General features: G+C 45.4%; 1 protein-coding gene across 1 annotated transcript in view; it reads left to right on the forward strand.

The window, feature by feature from the left end:
• MGAT4D (MGAT4 family member D) overlaps positions 1–19,563 on the forward strand; it is a 148,483-nt gene that overhangs the window by 58,060 nt on the left and 70,860 nt on the right. The window contains exons 2-4 of the mRNA XM_075614878.1: positions 11,233–11,361; positions 14,209–14,352; positions 17,981–18,114. Coding sequence (XP_075470993.1) covers positions 11,233–11,361; positions 14,209–14,352; positions 17,981–18,114 — 407 coding nt within the window. The remainder of the gene's footprint in view (positions 1–11,232; positions 11,362–14,208; positions 14,353–17,980; positions 18,115–19,563) is intronic.

The raw sequence follows: 19,563 nt of genomic DNA on the forward strand, positions 1-19,563 counted from the left end.
ACAGCACATTAGACGCCAACCGGCTTCGATTGCGTCCTCTGTGTGTGTTCCTGTGAAAAGTCCGTGGAACACCGAGTAGTACGTGACGCACTTCCTCGGTATACAGTCCTTTAAGTCAGTGTCCAGCGCGTGCAGCAAGGCCTGCGCAAAGGGGCAGTTCCAGAAGAGGTGTATGATTGCACCTGGGGCAGTGCCTCACGAGGCTGAGTTTACTCTGGTACTTGTCCGCATTCACAGGGAGTCCCCCGTGTATGGCCTGCCAAGCAATAACTTTGTGTTTGTTCATTAGTCTTTTCGATCCCACATTCCTCCACACCGTTCCAAAGGTGTTGGGGTGAAGACCTGGGACCGATTCCATGATGTCTTTAGCCCTGATCATTTTGTAGATGACCTTGGGCTTCCACAGGTCTGGTTTTACTCCCTCCAGATTGTTCTGCCTCACAAACTTCTTCACGTCCTTGTAGAACCAGGGCGTGCGCCAGCTGTAAGGGATGGAGCTGTCCCACTTGTCCCACCCCAGTGCTCTCCAGAGCGGCAGGAGTAGGAGGCGGGACATGGAGTAGCCAGAGGAGTCTTTGTCGCAGTCTCTCAGGGTGATCCGCACGCAGTTGCTTACAAAGAAGGCGCGCAGCATAGTGGGGATGTCGGGGATTCCTCTACCCTCCTTGTGCGGCTCTTTGTACATCACCTCGCGCTTTCCCCTCTCAAACTTGGCCCCCCAGACAAAGCGGAACACTGCCATGGAGATCTCCTGGCAGGTTCTGGTCGAAGGCGGGTATGCCTGGGCCACGTACTGCAGGACAGGGAGGATCTCGTTCAGCAGTACCAGCTTTTTCCCCTCAATGGTGAGGGGTCTGAGGCGCCACAATCCGATCTTCTGCTTCACCTTGTTCAGCCTCTCGTTCCAGCTCTTCAGGGCAGCGGCCTCGCTCCCCACACCAAACCAGACTCCAAGGATTTGAATGAGGCCTGCTCTGATGGGGAAGGGGAGGGGGTCGGCAGTCAGGTTCCAAAGCCCAAATAGCTTGGTCTCTGACTTCCCGCAGTTGACTTTTGCTCCTGAAGCTTTCCCGAAATCCTCGCACGTCTGGACCAGCGTCTTCACCGACCGGCTATCTGCGCAGAAGATGGTGACGTCATCCATGTAGAGCGAGCACTTCACTTCGCGTCTCTGGGGTCCTGGCACGACGATCCCTCTGATCTCTGCGTCTCGTCTGATGCACTGGGCGAAGAGCTCTATACAACAGACAAAAAGGAGAGGTGAAAGAGGGCAGCCCTGCCTAACCCCTGAGAGGACAGGGAAGGGGTTAGTCTTCCATCCGTTCACGATCGCCACACTGCAAATGTCAAGGTACATCAGGTTAACATAAGAACAGAACATCTCCCCCATCCCATACTCACGCAGCACCCTGCCCATGAAATCATGGGAGACACGGTCGAAGGCCTTCTCCTGATCAAGGGTGACCAGGGCCGCGTGTACACGGCGGTCTTTGATGTAGTGGACTGCGTCTCTGATTAGGGCGAGGCTGTCTGCGATCCTGCGTCCGGGGATGCCGCACGTCTGGTCTGGGTGGATGATCTGGCTGATGACCTTCTTCAGTCTGTTCGCTAGGACTTTTGCTAGGATCTTGTAGTCCGCGTTCAGGAGCGAGATGCGACGCCAGTTCTTGAGGTCGCACCTCTCCCCCTTCCGTTTGTACAAGAGCGTCAGCATTCCTTCCCTCAGCGTTGGGGGCATCCTACCTTCTGCTTCCAGTTCCCTGTAAAGCTCGAGCAGGTCCGGGCCGATCAGGTCCCACAGCTTCGTGTATAACTCAGCTGGGATACCATCTCCGCCCGGCGTCCTACCCGTCTTAAAGGATTTGGTTGCAGCGTGGAGCTCCTCCAGCGTCAGGGGGGCGTTCATGGCTGCTTTTCCTGCCGGGTCGATGGTGTTTGTAATCCCTGACAGGAATTTGTCAGCCTGGTCTCGGTCTGATGCTTTTGGGGAGTAGAGGTCTTCATAGAAATCTTTCACGACTCCCATGACTTCCTCCTTCCCCTGCTGCACGTTGCCATCTTTGTCTCGCAGCTCCCTCAGGGGCATGTGGGCAGAGTGGAGTTTCTTGAAGAAGAAGGCATTGCATTTCTCCCCCCTCTCAAGGTTCTCCACCTTGGAACGGAAGATGATTCGTCTGGATTCCTCCTCAAAGTGCTTTTGCAGGCTCTCCTTGGTTTCCTCCAGGTCGTCATCCACGTTCCATCCGCAGCGTTTGAGGTCATGCAGGGACTGCAGCTTGCGCTGCAGGCCCTCGAACTCCCCCTTCCTCTCACACGCCAGGCGTCTGCCCTTTGCCTGCAGGAAGCAGCGGATCCTTATCTTCGTGAATTCCCACCACTCTGCAGTGCTGGGGAAATAGGCCTTTTCTTCTTTCCATGCTGTGTATGCTGTTCTCAGCTCCTCCATGATCTCCTCCCTTTCCAGCAGTGCGCAGTTCAGCTTCCAGGATCCTGGCCCTGGGGGGAAACCTCCTCCCAGGCGCCCCTGGAGATGAATGGCTCTGTGGTCAGAGAAATGTACTGCGACCATGGAGTGCTGTCTGTGCTGTACCTGCTTGGTGGTGAACAGGAAGTCAATCCGAGAACGCACGGAACCATTTGGGTGGCACCAAGAGTAGTTTGCGGCACCTGCTCCCATAGATCCCACTGCGTCCTTCAGGGATGCCTCCCCAATCATCGCCATGAGTATCCTGGACGTCACATCTATCTTTGCTGATTTGCTGGGGGGCACGCGCCCCCCCACCTCAATCGTGCAGTTGAAATCCCCACCCATCACCACTGCCCTGGAGGTTGCGAGCCAAGGGCGAAGGTGCTGGAAAAGTTCCAAGCGCTCATTTCTCCGGGGGCGGCGTACACATTGATGAGCCTAATCGGCTCCCCTGCCCACGAACCGTCTACGACCAGTAGTCTGCCGCAGACGAGTTCATGGACAGAATCAACAGTGAAACATCTCCCCCGGATCAAAATGGCTACACCCGCGTTCCTGCACCCGTTCCCCCCAGACCAGTAGGAGGGGCCGTGAGACCACTGCCCGCTCAGGTGCCTGTAGGATCGAGAAAAAGGTAAGGCACATTCCTGTAGCATATACACATCACATTTCTGTAAAGAAAGGAATGTTAGTACTCTGGCACGTCTCATCCGCTCTCCTATGCTCCTTACGTTAATGGAGAAAATGTTAAAAGACGCCATTAGTTTGGGGATAAGGGGTTGGACAGACATGCAGTGATACTAGTTACCATCCTCGCTGGCGTGGGTGGTCTTGTTGATCTCCTCGCACAGCTGGACTAGCAGATCCATGGTTTGCCCAAGGTTGTCATGGAGGAGGAAGGTCTCTGCTGCCTCTCGCCTCTCACCAGTGTCTCGCTAGGTGGCTGTTCTAAAATGGCCGCCTGCTCCTCTGCAATGGCTGCCTCCTGCATCTCTGCTTCCTCCTCCTCCAGGTCGCTTTCAAGGTCACTGTCAGCATCGCTGGAAGTGGGTGAGTCGCCGATTTGCATTTGGGCTCTCTTCTGCTCCAGCCCCTGGTGCGGGCTATCCGTCTCAGGGGCTCTCCTCTTTATTCCCTGCTTCTCCGTTCCGGTCTGGGCTATGGGGGCGGTATCTGTAGCAAGGGAGGAAGAGGGAGGGGGTGCAACAGCCTCGGGGCTGGGGAGAGGTGTTACAGAGGGAAGGGCTGCAGCCTCATGGAGCGTGGGGGGGGGCTGCAGTGGAGGGTTGGGAGGAGGGGGCAAGGGGTGGTGGGTGGGCGGGTAGGGTTGGGGTGGGCGGGGAGGGTTGGGGTAGGGGGTATGGTGGGGGTTGCAGCAGCAGTGGGTGTGGGAGGGAGTGTTGCTGCAGGGGTGAGGGTGGGAAGGGGTGGGGTGGGGGTTGCTACTGAAGGGGCAGCGGGCTCAGGAGCCGCAGCGGGCGCTGCTTGGGTGGCCTCCTTTTCCCTTTGCTCCTTCTGATACTTACCCCCTTGTGCCTTTACGGGTTGGTTTGCAGGGGGCTTCTTGGCTGCCTTCTGGGTTGCTGTCAGGGGCGTGCCCGGTGTTGCGCCTTTTGCCGCGGCCTCTGCTTAGCTCCTGACCCTCAGCTTGCAGTCCCGGAACATGTGGGTTGTCTCTCCGCACAGGTCGCAGGTTTTCTGGCGGGGACAATCCTTTGTTTCGTGTCCGGTGTTCTTGCAGTTTCTGCAGGCTTTCAGGGTGCACTGTTTCCACTGATGCCCCAGGTTCCCGCAATTACCGCAGGTCTGGGGCTGGTCAGGGTAAAAGATCCTCCCTGAGCTGCCCGCAAGTCAAAAACTGGGAGGGAGGTGGTGCAGCCGATCTGCCGCTTCTGGATTTGGCCACAAGCGAACTACCATGCTCCACTTTCCCACCCAGTACCCCAACTTGTCCTTGATCCTGCTCGGCTCCTTCACCACGGTGCAAGAGCGCCGCAGAAAGGTAGCAATATCCTTTCCAGGGATATGGGGGTTCCTCAACGTCACAGTGATCCTCTTCTCGTCCCTCTGGATAGGGCAGTTCATGTCGAACTCTGAGAAGGGGACCTCCTGTTTCAGGGTCTGGAAAGCCTCCCAGTACCTCCTGCAGGCTCCCGCCGTGGCGAAGGTGACGAAAAACAGGCCACCCCTGAGGTCCTGGATGCTCAGGATCTCATCCGGAGTAAAGCCTGCTTTGCTCACCAGCTCCTTGGCAAAGGTCTCAGCTTCCAATAGAGGGTGCTGTCCGTCGACCTCCCTCAGCTGCATCACCACCGTCTGCCTCATCCAGGGTTCCAGGCGGGGGATCCTCCTGTTGCTGCTGCTCCCAGCTCCAGGGTTGGAGCTGGGGCCGCCGCTGCTGGTGCTGGCAGTGGGGGTGAGGCCGCTGGGGGTGGCAACGTCGCCTGAGCCGCTGGAGCTGGTTGCCGCTGGGCCTCCTCCGTCCGTCTCCTGGCTGCTGGGGACCGTCTCCGGGGGTGCTGTGTGCTTCTCCTTCGTCTTCTTCTTCTTCTCCTTGTGCAGGGTGGTCCCGGCGGGCTCCATGGCAACCTCCATCCTCTTGATCTTAGCCAAAAACCCACCCACAGACAGCTGTTTCAACCTTAATGGGTCTCATCAGTGTGGGGTTGATTTTAACTGGATATGCATAAGAGGCTATGGGATAGGCTATACCATAATACTGAGTTAAGTTATGGTGAGTAAAAAAAGTGACAAAAACCCTCCACAGGAAAGCAAATATGCAAATACAACTGTATGCTCATCGGCATGTCTTAGGCAGGTCTGCAACCCCGCCTTTCCCCATTATCACCCAGCATACAGCACTTCCACTGCAGCAAGGGATTCTGGGAAATGACATGCAAATGAGCACACAGTGTCACTTTTTGCCTCAAAAACCATTTTTAATATGGTTCCCTATAGGCTTAAGCTTGCTGCATGGTCACAGCTTTGAGCACAGCCAGGGTCTTCTTGCAGCATCTTTATTTTGTAGGCAGTCTGGAAACTTTCTTCCTGCAGAACTCGCTGCTTTTCTTCAGCATTCACCCATTTCTCCTTGGTGTCCTGCAGATGTGTACGCAGTTCTCGCAGCTGACTCTGCAGCATATTTTCTGCTTGTGTGCGCCGCTCCAGGGAGACACGTTTTTCTTGCAGCACTCTGTCTGCATTCTGCAGTGCTGTCTGCACATCTAACTTTTCCTGGGCCAACTGTTTCTTCTCCTCTCCTAATTCGTGGAGTTTCTTATCTCCTTCACTGACTTGGACATAGAGATTCTTGCACTCTTGGGTTACAGTTTCAAAACTGATATTTAACCCTTCGAAGATTTCTCTCAATGAACATAGTTCTGTGTTGAAGTGGCAACTCTTCTCCTTAGAGGCTTCCAGCTCTGTAGTAAGCCTGTGAACCTCTTTCTGAGATGCTTCCAGTGCTGCGTCAACTTGAGCCATGAAAGTCTGGTACTGGGCAGAATCAGCGTAGGCCTTCTCCAGCTTACTTGACAAGATCAACCTGTCATTCTCCAACTGATATTTTTCTTTTTCCCAGTCACCCTCTGCTTTTTCCAGCACTAATTGCATCCTTGACTTTTCTTCTATCAATAGTCTCTTCTCTTCTGATTCATGGAGTCTTTTATCTCCTTCACTGGCTTGGACAGAGAAGTTCTTACTCATTTGGTTTAGAATTTCAAACCTACTACAGTATTTAACTCTTCGGAGGCGTCTCTCATAGAACGTATATCTGTTTTCAAGTAGCATCTCTCCTCCCAAACGACTTCCATCTCTTTTTTGAAGTAGCAAACCTCCTCCTGGGAGACTTTAAGCTCTGTATTAAGCCTGTCAATTTCCTTCATAGAGATTTCCAGGAATTCGTTACTTTTAGAAGCAAGGCGCCGATTCTCAGCAGCATCAGTATATGCCTTCTCCAGCTCAGCTGAAATGCCATCCAGGTCACTCTCCAACTGCTCTTTTTCTTTCTCCTGGAGAACACACTTAGCAATTGCTGAGGATAGACAGTTTTGTAGTGCAGAATTAGCTTCTTGCTCCTTATCTAAACGTCCATACAGACAATCAATCGCTTTCTGTGCAGCTTGAAGCGTCTGAGTAGAGGCATCTTTCTTCTCTTCCACTATTCTTGGTATACAGTACGTCTGTGAGTTGCCTTAAGCTGCAGCATATCTCTTTCATCAAATGCAGACTCTGAGGTTAAATTTTCATTCTTAATTCCTTCTGCAACTTCCACAGTAATGCCTCCCTTCTTTTTCTTCTTCTTCCTTGCTTTGAGAAGTTCTGAAGAATCAGTGGTACTGTGTTCACATTTACTGCTCAAGACTGTTTGAGTGGGAGCCATAATTTCAGACATACTGTAGGGAAACCAAACTTCCCAAGAAACCAGTACAGAGGAAATGTGTTTTTAAAACAGAAGCATTAGAATGAACAACAGGAATATTAGACACAGAGAGACACAAGATAGGAGAGCTGACCCTTTGAGACTTTAGCATCAGTCACAGAGATTTATAAATGCAAGGAAAAAACATAGACAGAGAACTTGCAGTTACATCTGAATCTTTAGGCATCGGGCGTAGGGATATCATATAGACAAAGAAAACCTGCAGTTGAATCTGAAACTTTAGATATCAGGCATAGAAATATCATAGACAGCAGGAAACTAATACAGAGAAAACTTGTAGTTAGATCTGAAACTTTTGACATCGGACATAGGAATATCAGACAGAGAACCCTGCAGTCAAATCTGAAACCTTTGATATCAGGCATAGGGATATCAGACAGAGAACCCTGCAGTCAAATCTGAAACCTTTGATATCAGGCGTAGGGATATCATATGTTGCAGAGAAACAAACTTTAGGGGAACTTGCAGGTAAACCTGAAAACTTAGAACCAATCATATGAAAAACTACAGATTGCAGGAAAAATCGCAGTATGCACTAACAAAATAATAGAAGCGCTCTTGTCTTTTGAAATGGGAACCCTGTGAACAGCAGTGGTCCAACCAGTGATGCAGAGACAAGCCTTGTCCAGGAAATGAAAAGTCAGAGTCTAAAAAGGTGGCAACAGGTACTGCAAGGGTTAACCCAGGCACTGCACAAAAAGAAGAATCTTTAAGAAAGCTGCAATAGTCTCTGCAGCAACAGTTCTAGTCTCAGAAAAAAAATGTTTTTTCGTTATGAACGCAATAATTCTTGCAGAACACTTAGCAGCAACAACAAAAAAAACCTTTCAAAATCCCAACTTGGATTTCCAAAAAAGAAACGAAAGTACTTATCTTCAACCATGCGGATGTGGTCTGCTGCAGCAGGCAGGAAAGGGTGCAGGCAGAAGAAGAATCTGTTCCAGCGAGATCCAGAAGTGGCCTTTGCTTTCTGTCACGAGACTCCTGTGGCAGGTAGGATCTCGGTGGCCGGAACAGCACGAGCGTAGTAGGGGTCACAAGCAGGGGTCCAAGGCAGGCGGCAGGTAGCGAAGTCAGGTAACAAGCAGAGGTCGGCAACGAGGAGACTGGATCAGGACAGGGGAGCAAGGACAGGTCTGGGGGCAGGGACTGAGAACAGGAACAAACAGGGACAAGCCAGATTACCAGCAAGGGCTTTTACTGTGAACAGACTTCTATAATACAGGTACAGGTACAGAAACAGATCAGGAATCAGAAGCATGTGCATAAGGAGTCTGACTTCAAGCAAAGGCAAAAGCAACAGACAGGAAGCAAGCTATAAAGGACAGAGACAGGAGCAACAAGAAGACAGACAGACAGAGAAACCCAGAGCCAACAGAAGGCAGCAGCACACCCAGTGGTCAAGGAAGCTATGGCTAGGCAGGAGGTCTAGGCGATCCTGACACTCTTCTTCCAATACTATCCAAAGTCATGGGAAAATGTGTTCACTCCCAATTAAGCGATTACTATACCAAGATAAATTTCCCTAGCCAATTCCAATCTGGCTTTTGCCCCAAACATTCCATGGTAACTACCCTGCTAAAAGTTTGCAATGAAATCCAGAGTGGAATGGAACTGGGACAACTCACTGGTGCAATATTCCCAGATTTTGCAAAGGCTTTTGATACTGTTGATCATGTTACCTTGCTTAACAAACTCCAGTGCTCTGGAATATGGAAGCATGCTTTAAACTGGTGTCATTCCTACCTGTCAGGTAGATTCCAACATGTGTTATAGTGTGTTACTCGAGCGCTAGCTCTAACCGTCACTTGGTAAATGGATATGTATTTTAAGGATAGAAAGGGTATAATACAACCTTATTTGGAGTTCTCTTGAAAAGTCCTCGTGTGACTCAAATTACCCCACTAGGGTCTATCCTGGACCCTTGATATATATATGAAACAAAAGAAGAGATGGGGGAGCACAATGTGAGGGGGATGTAATATCTTTCACTGACGGTCAATGTGGTGTTTATACCTCTATTGATCCCTCATAGAAAGATCAAAAAAACTCCTTGGATGGGGAGCTTGCGTACAAATGTGTGATCACAGGGATTAAATGGAAAAATAAATAAACTTACACGGCCTTGTGTAAGTTGTATCCCATCAAGGTTTCTTTTACTTCCTTTCGAGTCTTGCTTCTGGATAGTGGTGCTTCTTTCTTTCTGGTCCTTTTTTCTCCTTTAGGTCGGTGGATTCTTGACTGTAGTTCGCCTCTCGTGTGGATATAAGTGTAAACAATAAAGGAAGGCAATTAGGCACATACATACACAGATCTGCTGCGGTAAGGGGGTGAAGCAATATGATATTGCATGTATCCAATACTTATAAATAATATTCAGGCTCTAACTCCAACCCCTTGGATATCCCCTGGGGTGTCCCGCAAGGCTCTGTTCTGTTGCCCCTACTCTTCTCATTTTTGAGACTTGAAAATTGGATTTTCCTAAACAAATTGTTTTTAAACACTGACAAGACTGTAATAATGGTATTTGGGACCAAGGCTACATTTTTTAAGCTTCCAATGACTGAGCTCCAGATCAGAACCAATGCTAATATCACCCTAACACTGGTTACTAGTTTTAAATACTTGGGTATATGGTTTGACTCCCATTTAACATTTAGGATACACATTGATACCCTGACATCCAAAACATATGCAAAACTAGGTGTACTTTATAGGAACAAATCCTTCCTAAGTCTGCTAGTCAGAAAGTGTATCACACAGCAGATGCTAATGCCAATTATCGACTATGAGGACATAGTATACGGCTCGGCACCCCAAACCCACCTTAGCAAACTTGATGCACTCTACAATTCAATATGCTGCTTTGTTCTCCAATGCAAGCACAACACACATAACTGTGAAATGCTCAAAGAACTAGATTGGTCATCACTTGTGTCTAGGCACAAAGTTCATCTCCTGTCTTGCCTTCAAATACTTTCTGGGCAAGCTACCCGTCTACCTGAACAAGCTTCTCACCCCTACCACATGCAGCACTTATCTGAGATCTTACTCCAAAAGACTGTTCATGGTCCCACGGTTCAGCAAAGTATCTGGCAGCTCCTCCTTCTCTTACTGTGCACCCCAAAACTGGAACAACCTACCAGAGACTCTCACATCCACCACCAGTTTAAGTTCTTTCAAAACTAAGGCTGTCTCACATTTTAATCTGGTCTGTAACTGTTACGTACGCCTATAATATATATTATCTTTAACTGTGTATACGTCTTGTATATAATGTATACCCTCTTCACTTATGTAACTATGTATGTGTAACTATGTATTATTTGTCTTAACTCTATGTCCAGGATATAATTGAAAACGAGAGGTAACTCGCAATGTATTACTTCCTGGTAAAACATTTTATAAATAAATAATTCTCGCCCCACCAGGAAGCACACAGCTGGTGTGTCTGCAGACTGTTCACAGCTTTGTCAGAGAACCCGACTAATCCTGAACTTCTCTGATAAGGCATGTTGAAGTCTGTTGATGTCATGAAGTGAGAGGAGGTCATTTCAAAGCATAAAATACATGTGGCGTTTGCAGAGCTTCAAAGTTATAAAGCTTATTTTACGAAATACATATTTGAGGGTCTGTAATTTTGTATTCCCCAAAACAATAACTACTACTCCATAGTGAAGTACTGTAAAGGCTGTCTGTACAAGGAAATAAATGTTTCAAGCAACAATACTGCATTTCCCCCTTCCCCCTTTTTAAAAAAAATATTTTTATATGTAAAGCATGTGACAGGTGTTCCTGTTATAAATCCTGATTGTGTGCTTAACGTAAAGGCTGCTTTGGTCAGTGTAACTCAGCAGCTACAATGTATTTGTATTTTACTAAGGTAACATTATCTTCTGTTACAGTTTGCAGCTCAAACTGCTGGGAATATTGGCAACAGATTCTCCCAAACAGGAAAGTGTTGCAAATATCTTGTACTGCTTAGGAGGTGGGCTATAACCGGATATAGAAATCAAAGGATGCTTTTTAACTCATTAAAAATGGCATTAAGGGTTGAATTTATATAAAATAAAATAAAAATGCAGTAAGTATTATCTAATACTACAAAACTGATTTATAAAAAAAACCCCATAACATTTCACATGTTTTGCTGCTTTAATGGCAAATTGGACCGCTACATTTAATATGTAGCAATGTGCAATTGTTTTGTACATTTTATATTGTAGCAGCTTTTCAATGAGTCATTTCTGCCATGTTTGATGTTTCTTCTCTACGCAGCAGTACATGGTGGGCTTGTTCTGATGGCGTCTTTCATTTCTTGCAGGAAATGGAATAGATACGTATGAAAAACAACTTTTGGAACTTCAGAAGAGGTCTCATGAACTGAGCTCAGTCCTAGATGAAATTAGGCACGCTGTAGCAGAGAAGAGAAATGCTTTTGGCAATCACACAGGTTTGATTCCTATTTTGTTGTTTATTACATACTGTATTCGCTTGAGACCAAGCTCACAGATATTGGCACCTTTTTTCTCCACTAATTTTTGTCAGTCAGTCTACTGTCTCTATTTGGAGAACATTGTTTTCTAAAAGTAAATGACTGCTGCATACACTGCTGGCCCATCATCTTCTCTAAACAGCTGTACAGAGACCCAGACCTTCAGCAAGAACTCTCCTGGTGGTTATTACAATGAGTTAATATACTGTATAGTGGAAGCAGCAACACCACATATCGTCAACTCAGCTATCCAACGCCCTTGACATTTTAGTCCATTTACATTTTTGGTGTGCACTCAGCTTCATTTTTTTTTAAAAATGTACAGTATTTACCGACTTCATTCCCCACTTTAACATAAAGCTTAAACAAAAGAAAAACACAGCTAGGTACCACTTCCTTACACAAGATGTAAGAGAGAGATGAGAGATAAGAGAGAGATGTCACATATGCTTGCTCCGTAGGGTAGAGCAAAGAAATACTTCTGCTCTGTGAGAAAATGGCGTTTGTGTGTCTCACTGTGAAAAGGAAAGATGATAATTGGTCTGTGTCTTTTATTATAAACCCCCTTCTTCTTGCTCTTTAAAGCATTGTTCTAGGAGGAGGCTACTTATTTAGTTCTACACAGTCTTCGCAAGCTCAAAACCCAAACCCACTGCATTGTATATATGTATATATATATGTGTGTCAACTGGAGTGCTACTGGGTTTGTATGTATAGAACAAGAGACAAAAAAGCCCCAATGCTACATCTAGTGAGACAAATAATTTAGTACATTACTATGCATTTTATCTATATACATAGATAAAATAAATAGCAATGTACTAAATAATTTCTCATATTGGATGTAGCATTGGGGATTTCTTGCCTTTTGTTGTACTTATTTAGTCCTCTCAATTCTAACTGTACATATACACTCCTTACAGACATGTAAATTAGGATTTACCTATCTATGTACAGTAAAGTTATTCAATTTATACCCATTGCCTACTAAAGGTGTCCTAGAAGATGACCCTTGGCATTCAAGAGCACCAACCAGAATATTAGATAGATATTAGATAGATAGATACCTGTGGGTTTGTATCCTATTGCCAGTCTGCATTTGAAAGAAAATATAACAAATTGTGTGGTTCTAAGAGCTATGAAGACACAAAAAAATATATAAGAACAAGTTCCAAAGAGGACCCTTAATGAATATAATCTTGATATAGGATATGATGGCAGAAAACACTTTTGCCTGGAAAACCTCACCATGCACAGATGTAAAGTTATAACATGAAGTTAAATTCAAAATAGGCAGTGTGTAGATGAAATCCCACTACTGTATATCTTCAGTAAATGAATAAATAAAGATAATGCGTCAAATAAAGGACTTACATGTAAGTGCAGCATCCTGACGCAGCGCCAGTGATCCTTCGGTTCTGGGTGTGCTTGCATATGGATATTGGATAAGTAACAGCAGAAGAAAAAAATGGAGCACTATCACTGGAACTTGGAAAAAAGATTGAGGGGGCTAGGCACTAAGCAGTGATTACTTTTAAGTGAGATAAATGGCTTTTAAGTCCGGTACTGCCTGCTGCGCGATTCACAAAGCAGTGATAACAGTGCAGTATTGCTCTTAAAAGGCTTTTTTTCACCCCAAAAAAATCTTTGAACAAAAGTCGTCCAATCAGGCCAAAAATGGCAAACCCGACGTTTTTTTGCCAGTCAGCGCGATTCACAAAGCAGTGATAAGTGAATCGTGCTGTAAAAACTCAGCATTTCTTTTCACCAGCTTAAGGCCATGAATAAAAGCATTGTTTATGTTTTTTTCAGCACAGGATTAATACAAGAGGCCGGCGGGTGTCCCCGAGTGGTTCCCACGGGTGTCTGGGGATCCTCGAGTGGTCCCCGCTGGTGTCTGGGGGTCCCCGCTGGCCTGCAGTAACAAAACACAACATCCAATACTTTTAAATAAATACACCCCCCCCTCCTGCCCCCTAACAGATACAGTACAGTAATGTGCAAAATTGCTATTATTCAGATATGGGTAATAATGCATTTGCCCATTTAAAATACAACATTAAGCAGCAGAAATAAAGTAAATAAAACTTGCACTCACCCCTGCCAGGCTGCCACGATGAAGGGCGTCCTCATCCTCATCACAGTCCATGTCCTCCGTTGCCACAAACAATACAGTACAATCAAAAATACTGTGCACAAACAAAATTGTTTAGCACATTATTGTTAGCACTTATTATAATTTTTCAGTGTAGGTTAGCGCTTTTGGAGGGGTTATTTCCTTTGTTTTATACAATCAAAAATACAATGTAATGTCACAATGTAAGTCACAAGGGATCATGTCCCAGCTTCCTATTTGCCTGAAGGGCGCTGGATATTTAAGCCGCCATATTGATAGCTCCAACTAGTCACGTCTAGGTTGCTACAGGCACCCCCTAAGTATCAAGGAGGTGGGGGTCTCCAGAGCTGTATTTAACGTGCTTCAGCTCTGGGGACCCCCTGCTTGAAACCTATTTTTTTTAAACCCACAGAAAGTGTCGCCAGAAGTGCATCTTTATAGGTTGATTCATGGATATGTCCCTTGTAAATTACTATTTTCAGACTGTAATGCCTAATGAACAAGATTGCACTGTCTGCCCCACACCTTATGGTCAGAAGCAATAAAGTAAACTTATTTTTGTTTTCTCTCAGCATTGTTCCAGGTGTATGCTTTAATATGCTGCATTTAGTGTATAGGGCAGTTATTGTCACAGATGAAAATATGGTCACTGCGACATTTACAGTGTCAAGTATTTTTGTGTTTTGCAGTTGAGGAGATAAAATGGAGAGTTTTGAACATGACCAGCAAGCTCCCAACACAATTTTCAAATATCTACATGTTCCTGCCTCATCTGTTGCATCATGAAGACAGCCTGCAGCCAAACCTGATCTACGGACAAGGGAGAACTGGGAGTAAGAAAAACTTTCTCCCCATACTATTTTATTTAGCGCTGCCGGGTTGAAAAGTCTCTTCAGATAATGTTTGTGAATAAATAAGATTACAGCCAACTGTATGGCTAACAATACAAGCATTGTTCTGACTCATGCACACTGTGGCAAGTGAGTAGAGGCAGACAGTTCAATCCCTATACCAGGGGGGCACAAACTTTTTTCCCGGTGGTTCCCCTCTCTCCACAGCCCTCCCCCCACCCCCTCCCTGCTTGCCTTGGCTCCGTAGTCATGACGTCACATTGCCATAGCAACGTGACTCCGCCGCGTTGCCATGGCGACGCGTCTAAGAAGCCGCAGGAGCCAAGGTAAGTCAGGTTTACAGAGGCCTTTGCTGCTTCCCCGGCATTTAAGTGCCTTCGGGAAGCACGTGGGACCTCTGTAAACCCAGCGCCCCCCGCAGTCAGTCTCGGCGCACCCCCCAGTTTGCGCACCGCTGCCCTATACCATATAAAGGGAGGCTTCTATTTTCTGAAATGTTTATTGGGGGAACAAAACAGAAATAAAAGGGGGATAAAATACTGGGGAAATACACACAAGGGCCACATGTAATGGGAATAGGAATAATGATGGCGTAGGGATAGGTAAAAAATAAAAGCTTCTCACAGGGAACAAGTGGAAGACCAACGCTGCTGAGAGGCAAACTCTGAAAGGGCAGGATATGACACAGATATAGAGGAAATAGTGGTAGGACTGCAGCAAATGGCAAGGGGAGGGGGAGCAGCCCAAGTCACAGAGGAGAAAAAAGGGGGGTTGCCAGGGCAACAGCAGAAACCAGGAAGTGCTGGGAGAGACAGGAGACAGAACAGGCACATACTATATCCGTTACTAAAAAAGGACAACCATAGTTCTTTTTTCTTAAGTGTCAGAGGGATAAGCAATGCTATTCGCGATATGAATATGACTAAAGTATAGTGTCACGCAGGACCAGGGTGAACCAATGGCACTGGCACATTTAATTTGTTAAATCTTGGTGATTTGTGCTTGTAGTATTTTAAAATAATTTTGGAAAATTGTTAAGGGTTTGTGTAATAAACGTTAAAAAAAACACTTAAATATGTTTACTTCTCTGATTAAAGAAAGAAAGACATCAGTCACCTGTATTAAAACAATGGGTTTGCCATTTTTAAGTGAATGCTACAGGTGGACTGTAAGAGATGTGTGCAGAGGTATGCAATGTAGACATGTGATCATATGCTCATGACTCGTTACTTGATGACGTGAGCAGAAGAACAGGGTCACCCTCTTCTGTTCCATTTGCGTTGATGATGTAGCAAGCACAATCTCCACTCCTCTCCAGCTTCCTAACTATTTCCCTCAAATTTAACCTAAGAATGAATGAACCTGGGTATTATGGGAAATTGGGAAAGGAGGTGGAATCTCTAGAAGAATGTAAGTACTGTGCATTGTTATTATAATGACTTATTATTATTAATATTATTATTATACAAATTCTTGTCTGACTCGGTTTGCATTCTGATTGTGAGAGATGGGCTAATACCAACTCGAAACCGCATACTGTAGGAAGGAATGGATAGTGTTACTTGCTCGTCTTTGCCAATACGATAACAAACACTGTTTGTGTAACTGATTGTTGGAGGTAACTTGCTGCTACTTGCAAATCCTTTCAAGAATGAAACAGGAAACGGTACTCTTTGAAGGAGAGGGAAGACATTTTCGGTGCTAATATCTGGGAAGTCTCTGCCTCAGGCAAAACAACACTAGGTTATTTTTACATGGGTTTACCACCTGACCCAAAATTAGGCTGCGACCATGCTGCCGCTGAGCGTGCTTGGCGCGTTTACTTCAAGGAATGTGTATCTACACGGCCACGTTCACGCGGCGCGCGCTCGTGCAAAGGGAAGGAATGCTCTCCAAAAAACGGCGCTTGGGGAGACAAAGAAAATTGATTTTGAAGCGCGCCCAGCAGCAATCAATGCACACAGCCACAGCCACACACACTACCCACAGAAATAGCCCCGATCCACGCAACCCCGCTCGCACTTGGAAAATTATGCAGGACAGCCTGCGCTCATGCTTGGAGAGTTGGTAACGTGACCGCTCTGAAGCATGAGCGCGCTCAGCAGCAGCGTGGCCGCAGCCTTAAGGGATCATCTTCAACTACTGCTGGTTTGTAGATAGGAATGCATGATTTGTGAAGTAAGTAATCAGGACAAGAAAAAGTAAATGTAATTTGTACAAAGTAAGTGGAAATCCATATGTAAGTTATACGATTTTACTGATAGAAATGTCTCATGTGACCATGGACATAGTACTAATCAAATATAACGTAACGTATTTATATACACAGACTAAGCCATATCAACCATTAGCTTACTTGAAGATGCATTCTTGTAAATGTTCTTTTATAATATCAATGTACCTCAACACGTTGTCACGTACGCACACCTGTGAGCACGTGACCAGTGTTACTTGTATTATGCACAGGCGATGGCTTCACAGGATATTCTCATTTTGAATAAATTCACCCTTGGTTTGATACCTTGGTATATAATGTATACCCTGTTCATTTATGTAACTGTATTTGTAACCATGTATTATTTGTCTTAACTCTGTGCCCAGGACATACTTGAAAACGAGAGGTAACTCTCAATGTATTACTTCCTGGTAAAATATTTTATAAATAAATAAATAAATTATTGGACTCCGTGTTGGTAGGTGTCCTGTATTTGTAGAGAATGTCCCTTCTCGAGCTGGACGAAACAGCAGAAATTTGAACATAATCTACCTTTCAGCATGTTTGACTGAATAGTAAAGTGTTGGAAGAAAGAGCCAGAAAAAGCAATATAGCTAATTTGTTCAACTCTCTATAGAAATGGCCTCTCTAGTCCCGCTATTCAATAGGGTTAGAAGTGGGATAGCACACGGTTAATTATGCATCATTACCAAACCATACCACCCTCACCATACTGAATAGAGGTGTATACAAGGTTGTGGACCGGTAACTGGAAGGCAAAAGGTACTCTAGCTAGCCACCACCACCACTTTGTGAGCCCACGCATTACTGATGTCGCTACTTAGCACTCTTAAAAGTTGGTACGAATTGCACATAAAAGGAAGTGATTATTCAAGTTAGGCGTGTTAGTATTCTCAAGATTTAGGCACATACATATTAACCAGTGTGAAATGCAGATTGTGATATTCCGTTTTGTGTCTTTTGTAGTCAACTAGCTTTAGGCCTAAAATTTCACAGTAATGATGTCTAAAATGATAAAACAACGGTTAAAATGGTATTGCACGGCTGACTGCTTTACAATTATTGCAATTCCAATCAATATATTGTATTGTATTGTGTCTTTATATAGCGCCATTAATGTACATAGTGCTTCACAATAGTAATACACGTGACAATCATATAAATAACAAATACAGATAACGAGCCATGGGAATTAGTGCTTCAAACATAAACCTAACATTTAGGAAGAGGAGTCCCTGCTCCGAGGAGCTTGCAATCTAATTGGTATGCAGGATATATATGTATATATATACTGATAATTGAGGCACTATTAATATAATCCCCTCTTTTCACAGTTTTTGTAGACTGATAAATGCTGTAACCTTGCATTCACAGTGTACCTGGTTATGGCTATCCCCACCGTGAAGAGGGATAAACAGAGCTACTTGATGGACACTTTGAATTCCATTTTCTCTGAGCTATCTGCGAAAGAAAAAGAAGAGTGTGTGGTGATCGTCTTTATAGCAGAGGTAAGGCATACAATCACCCTAGTATACAAAAAGTAGACAAAATATCATTGCGCCATGCAATGGAAATTCAAATCCATGCCCCAAAAAGGTGCTAAGCTGTAGCACACTTTTGCTCTCATTCATACAGTATGAAAGCCAAAGAGAAGCGTTACTATTACTGTGTAACCCAGCGGTGACCCACTCCTGTCTTCAAGGGTCACCAACAGGTCACATTTTCAGGATTTCCCCGCTCCCGTACAGGTGGTGCAGTCTTCGACTGAGCCACTGACTGAGCCACCTGTGCAGAAACAGGGATGTCCCCTGATGAAGCACTTCTCGTGCGGAACCGGTTGAGGTCGTCACTACTATTATGGTATCAAGCACATTGACGGTGGAACCCCCTAACCCTAAGATGCTGGAAGTGGTCTAGTGCTTGGAGGCACAAGTGAGGTTAACCCCGTTTTGGAGCGCAAAATATAGATAATATGACATGTGAGGGGAAATATATTCTGATTAAAGTGAACAAGGGAAAAGCACATGAACAGTGCCATTAAACGAGCTTTCCATAATGCCAGTGCTGTATCCCATTAATGCCGAGATACAAAGACATGCGAATTACTGTACATGCCATGTTTCATAAACTGTTTTATTTCCTATTTTGAAATAGTGTGAGGGCAGCAGATATTATATTTTATTTTGTTTCAAGTTTCAAAATGCTTGCAAAGAACCTCTTTTTTTGCTGCTGCTTCTAGTTTTTTTCACGTGCCATTTCCGAGGAAATACCCTGGCTTTGTGAGGTTGGTGATTGATTGAGACGTAAACAGGAAAAATATGACTTTGTCTTGCATTATTTTCACTCACAACCTCTTACAGAACAAACGTGCAAAAGAAAGGTAGTGGTAAACATCACAAATTATTCATTTGAAATGGGAGAAAAACATCTTTAAAATAGAAAACAGAGGCTATTCAGTTTCCGCACAGTTGTCTTTGTCTTGTTTAGATTCATTTTAATATACACTGAAAACATATCATAAAAACCCCTGTGTGCTCATTTGTATGTCATTACCCAGAATCCCTTGCTGCAGTGGAAGCACTGTATGCTAGGAGATAATGGTGAACAGCCGGGTTGGAGAGCTGTCTGAAACGTGTGAATGTGCTCACAACTGGTATTTTTATTTGCTATGGAAGCCACAGAAACTTAGAACATGACATGTCTTGTAGCTCAGACAGCATAACAATCCCTCTTCAGTTCCCTGTGTTGGGAGTAGGAAGCCTCTTACTCTGCAATTCCCTGTGTTGGGATAAGGAAGCCACTTACTCTGCAGTTCACGGTGTTGGGAGTAGGAAGCCTCTTACTCTGCAGTTCCCGGTGTTGGCAGTAGGAAGCCTCTTACTCTGCAGTTCCCGGTGTTGGGAGTAGGAAGACACTTACTCTGCAGTTCCCGGTGTTGGGAGTAGGAAGCCTCTTAC

Source organism: Ascaphus truei, chromosome 1, assembly GCF_040206685.1.
Source record: "Ascaphus truei isolate aAscTru1 chromosome 1, aAscTru1.hap1, whole genome shotgun sequence".
Classification (NCBI taxonomy): domain Eukaryota; kingdom Metazoa; phylum Chordata; class Amphibia; order Anura; family Ascaphidae; genus Ascaphus; species Ascaphus truei.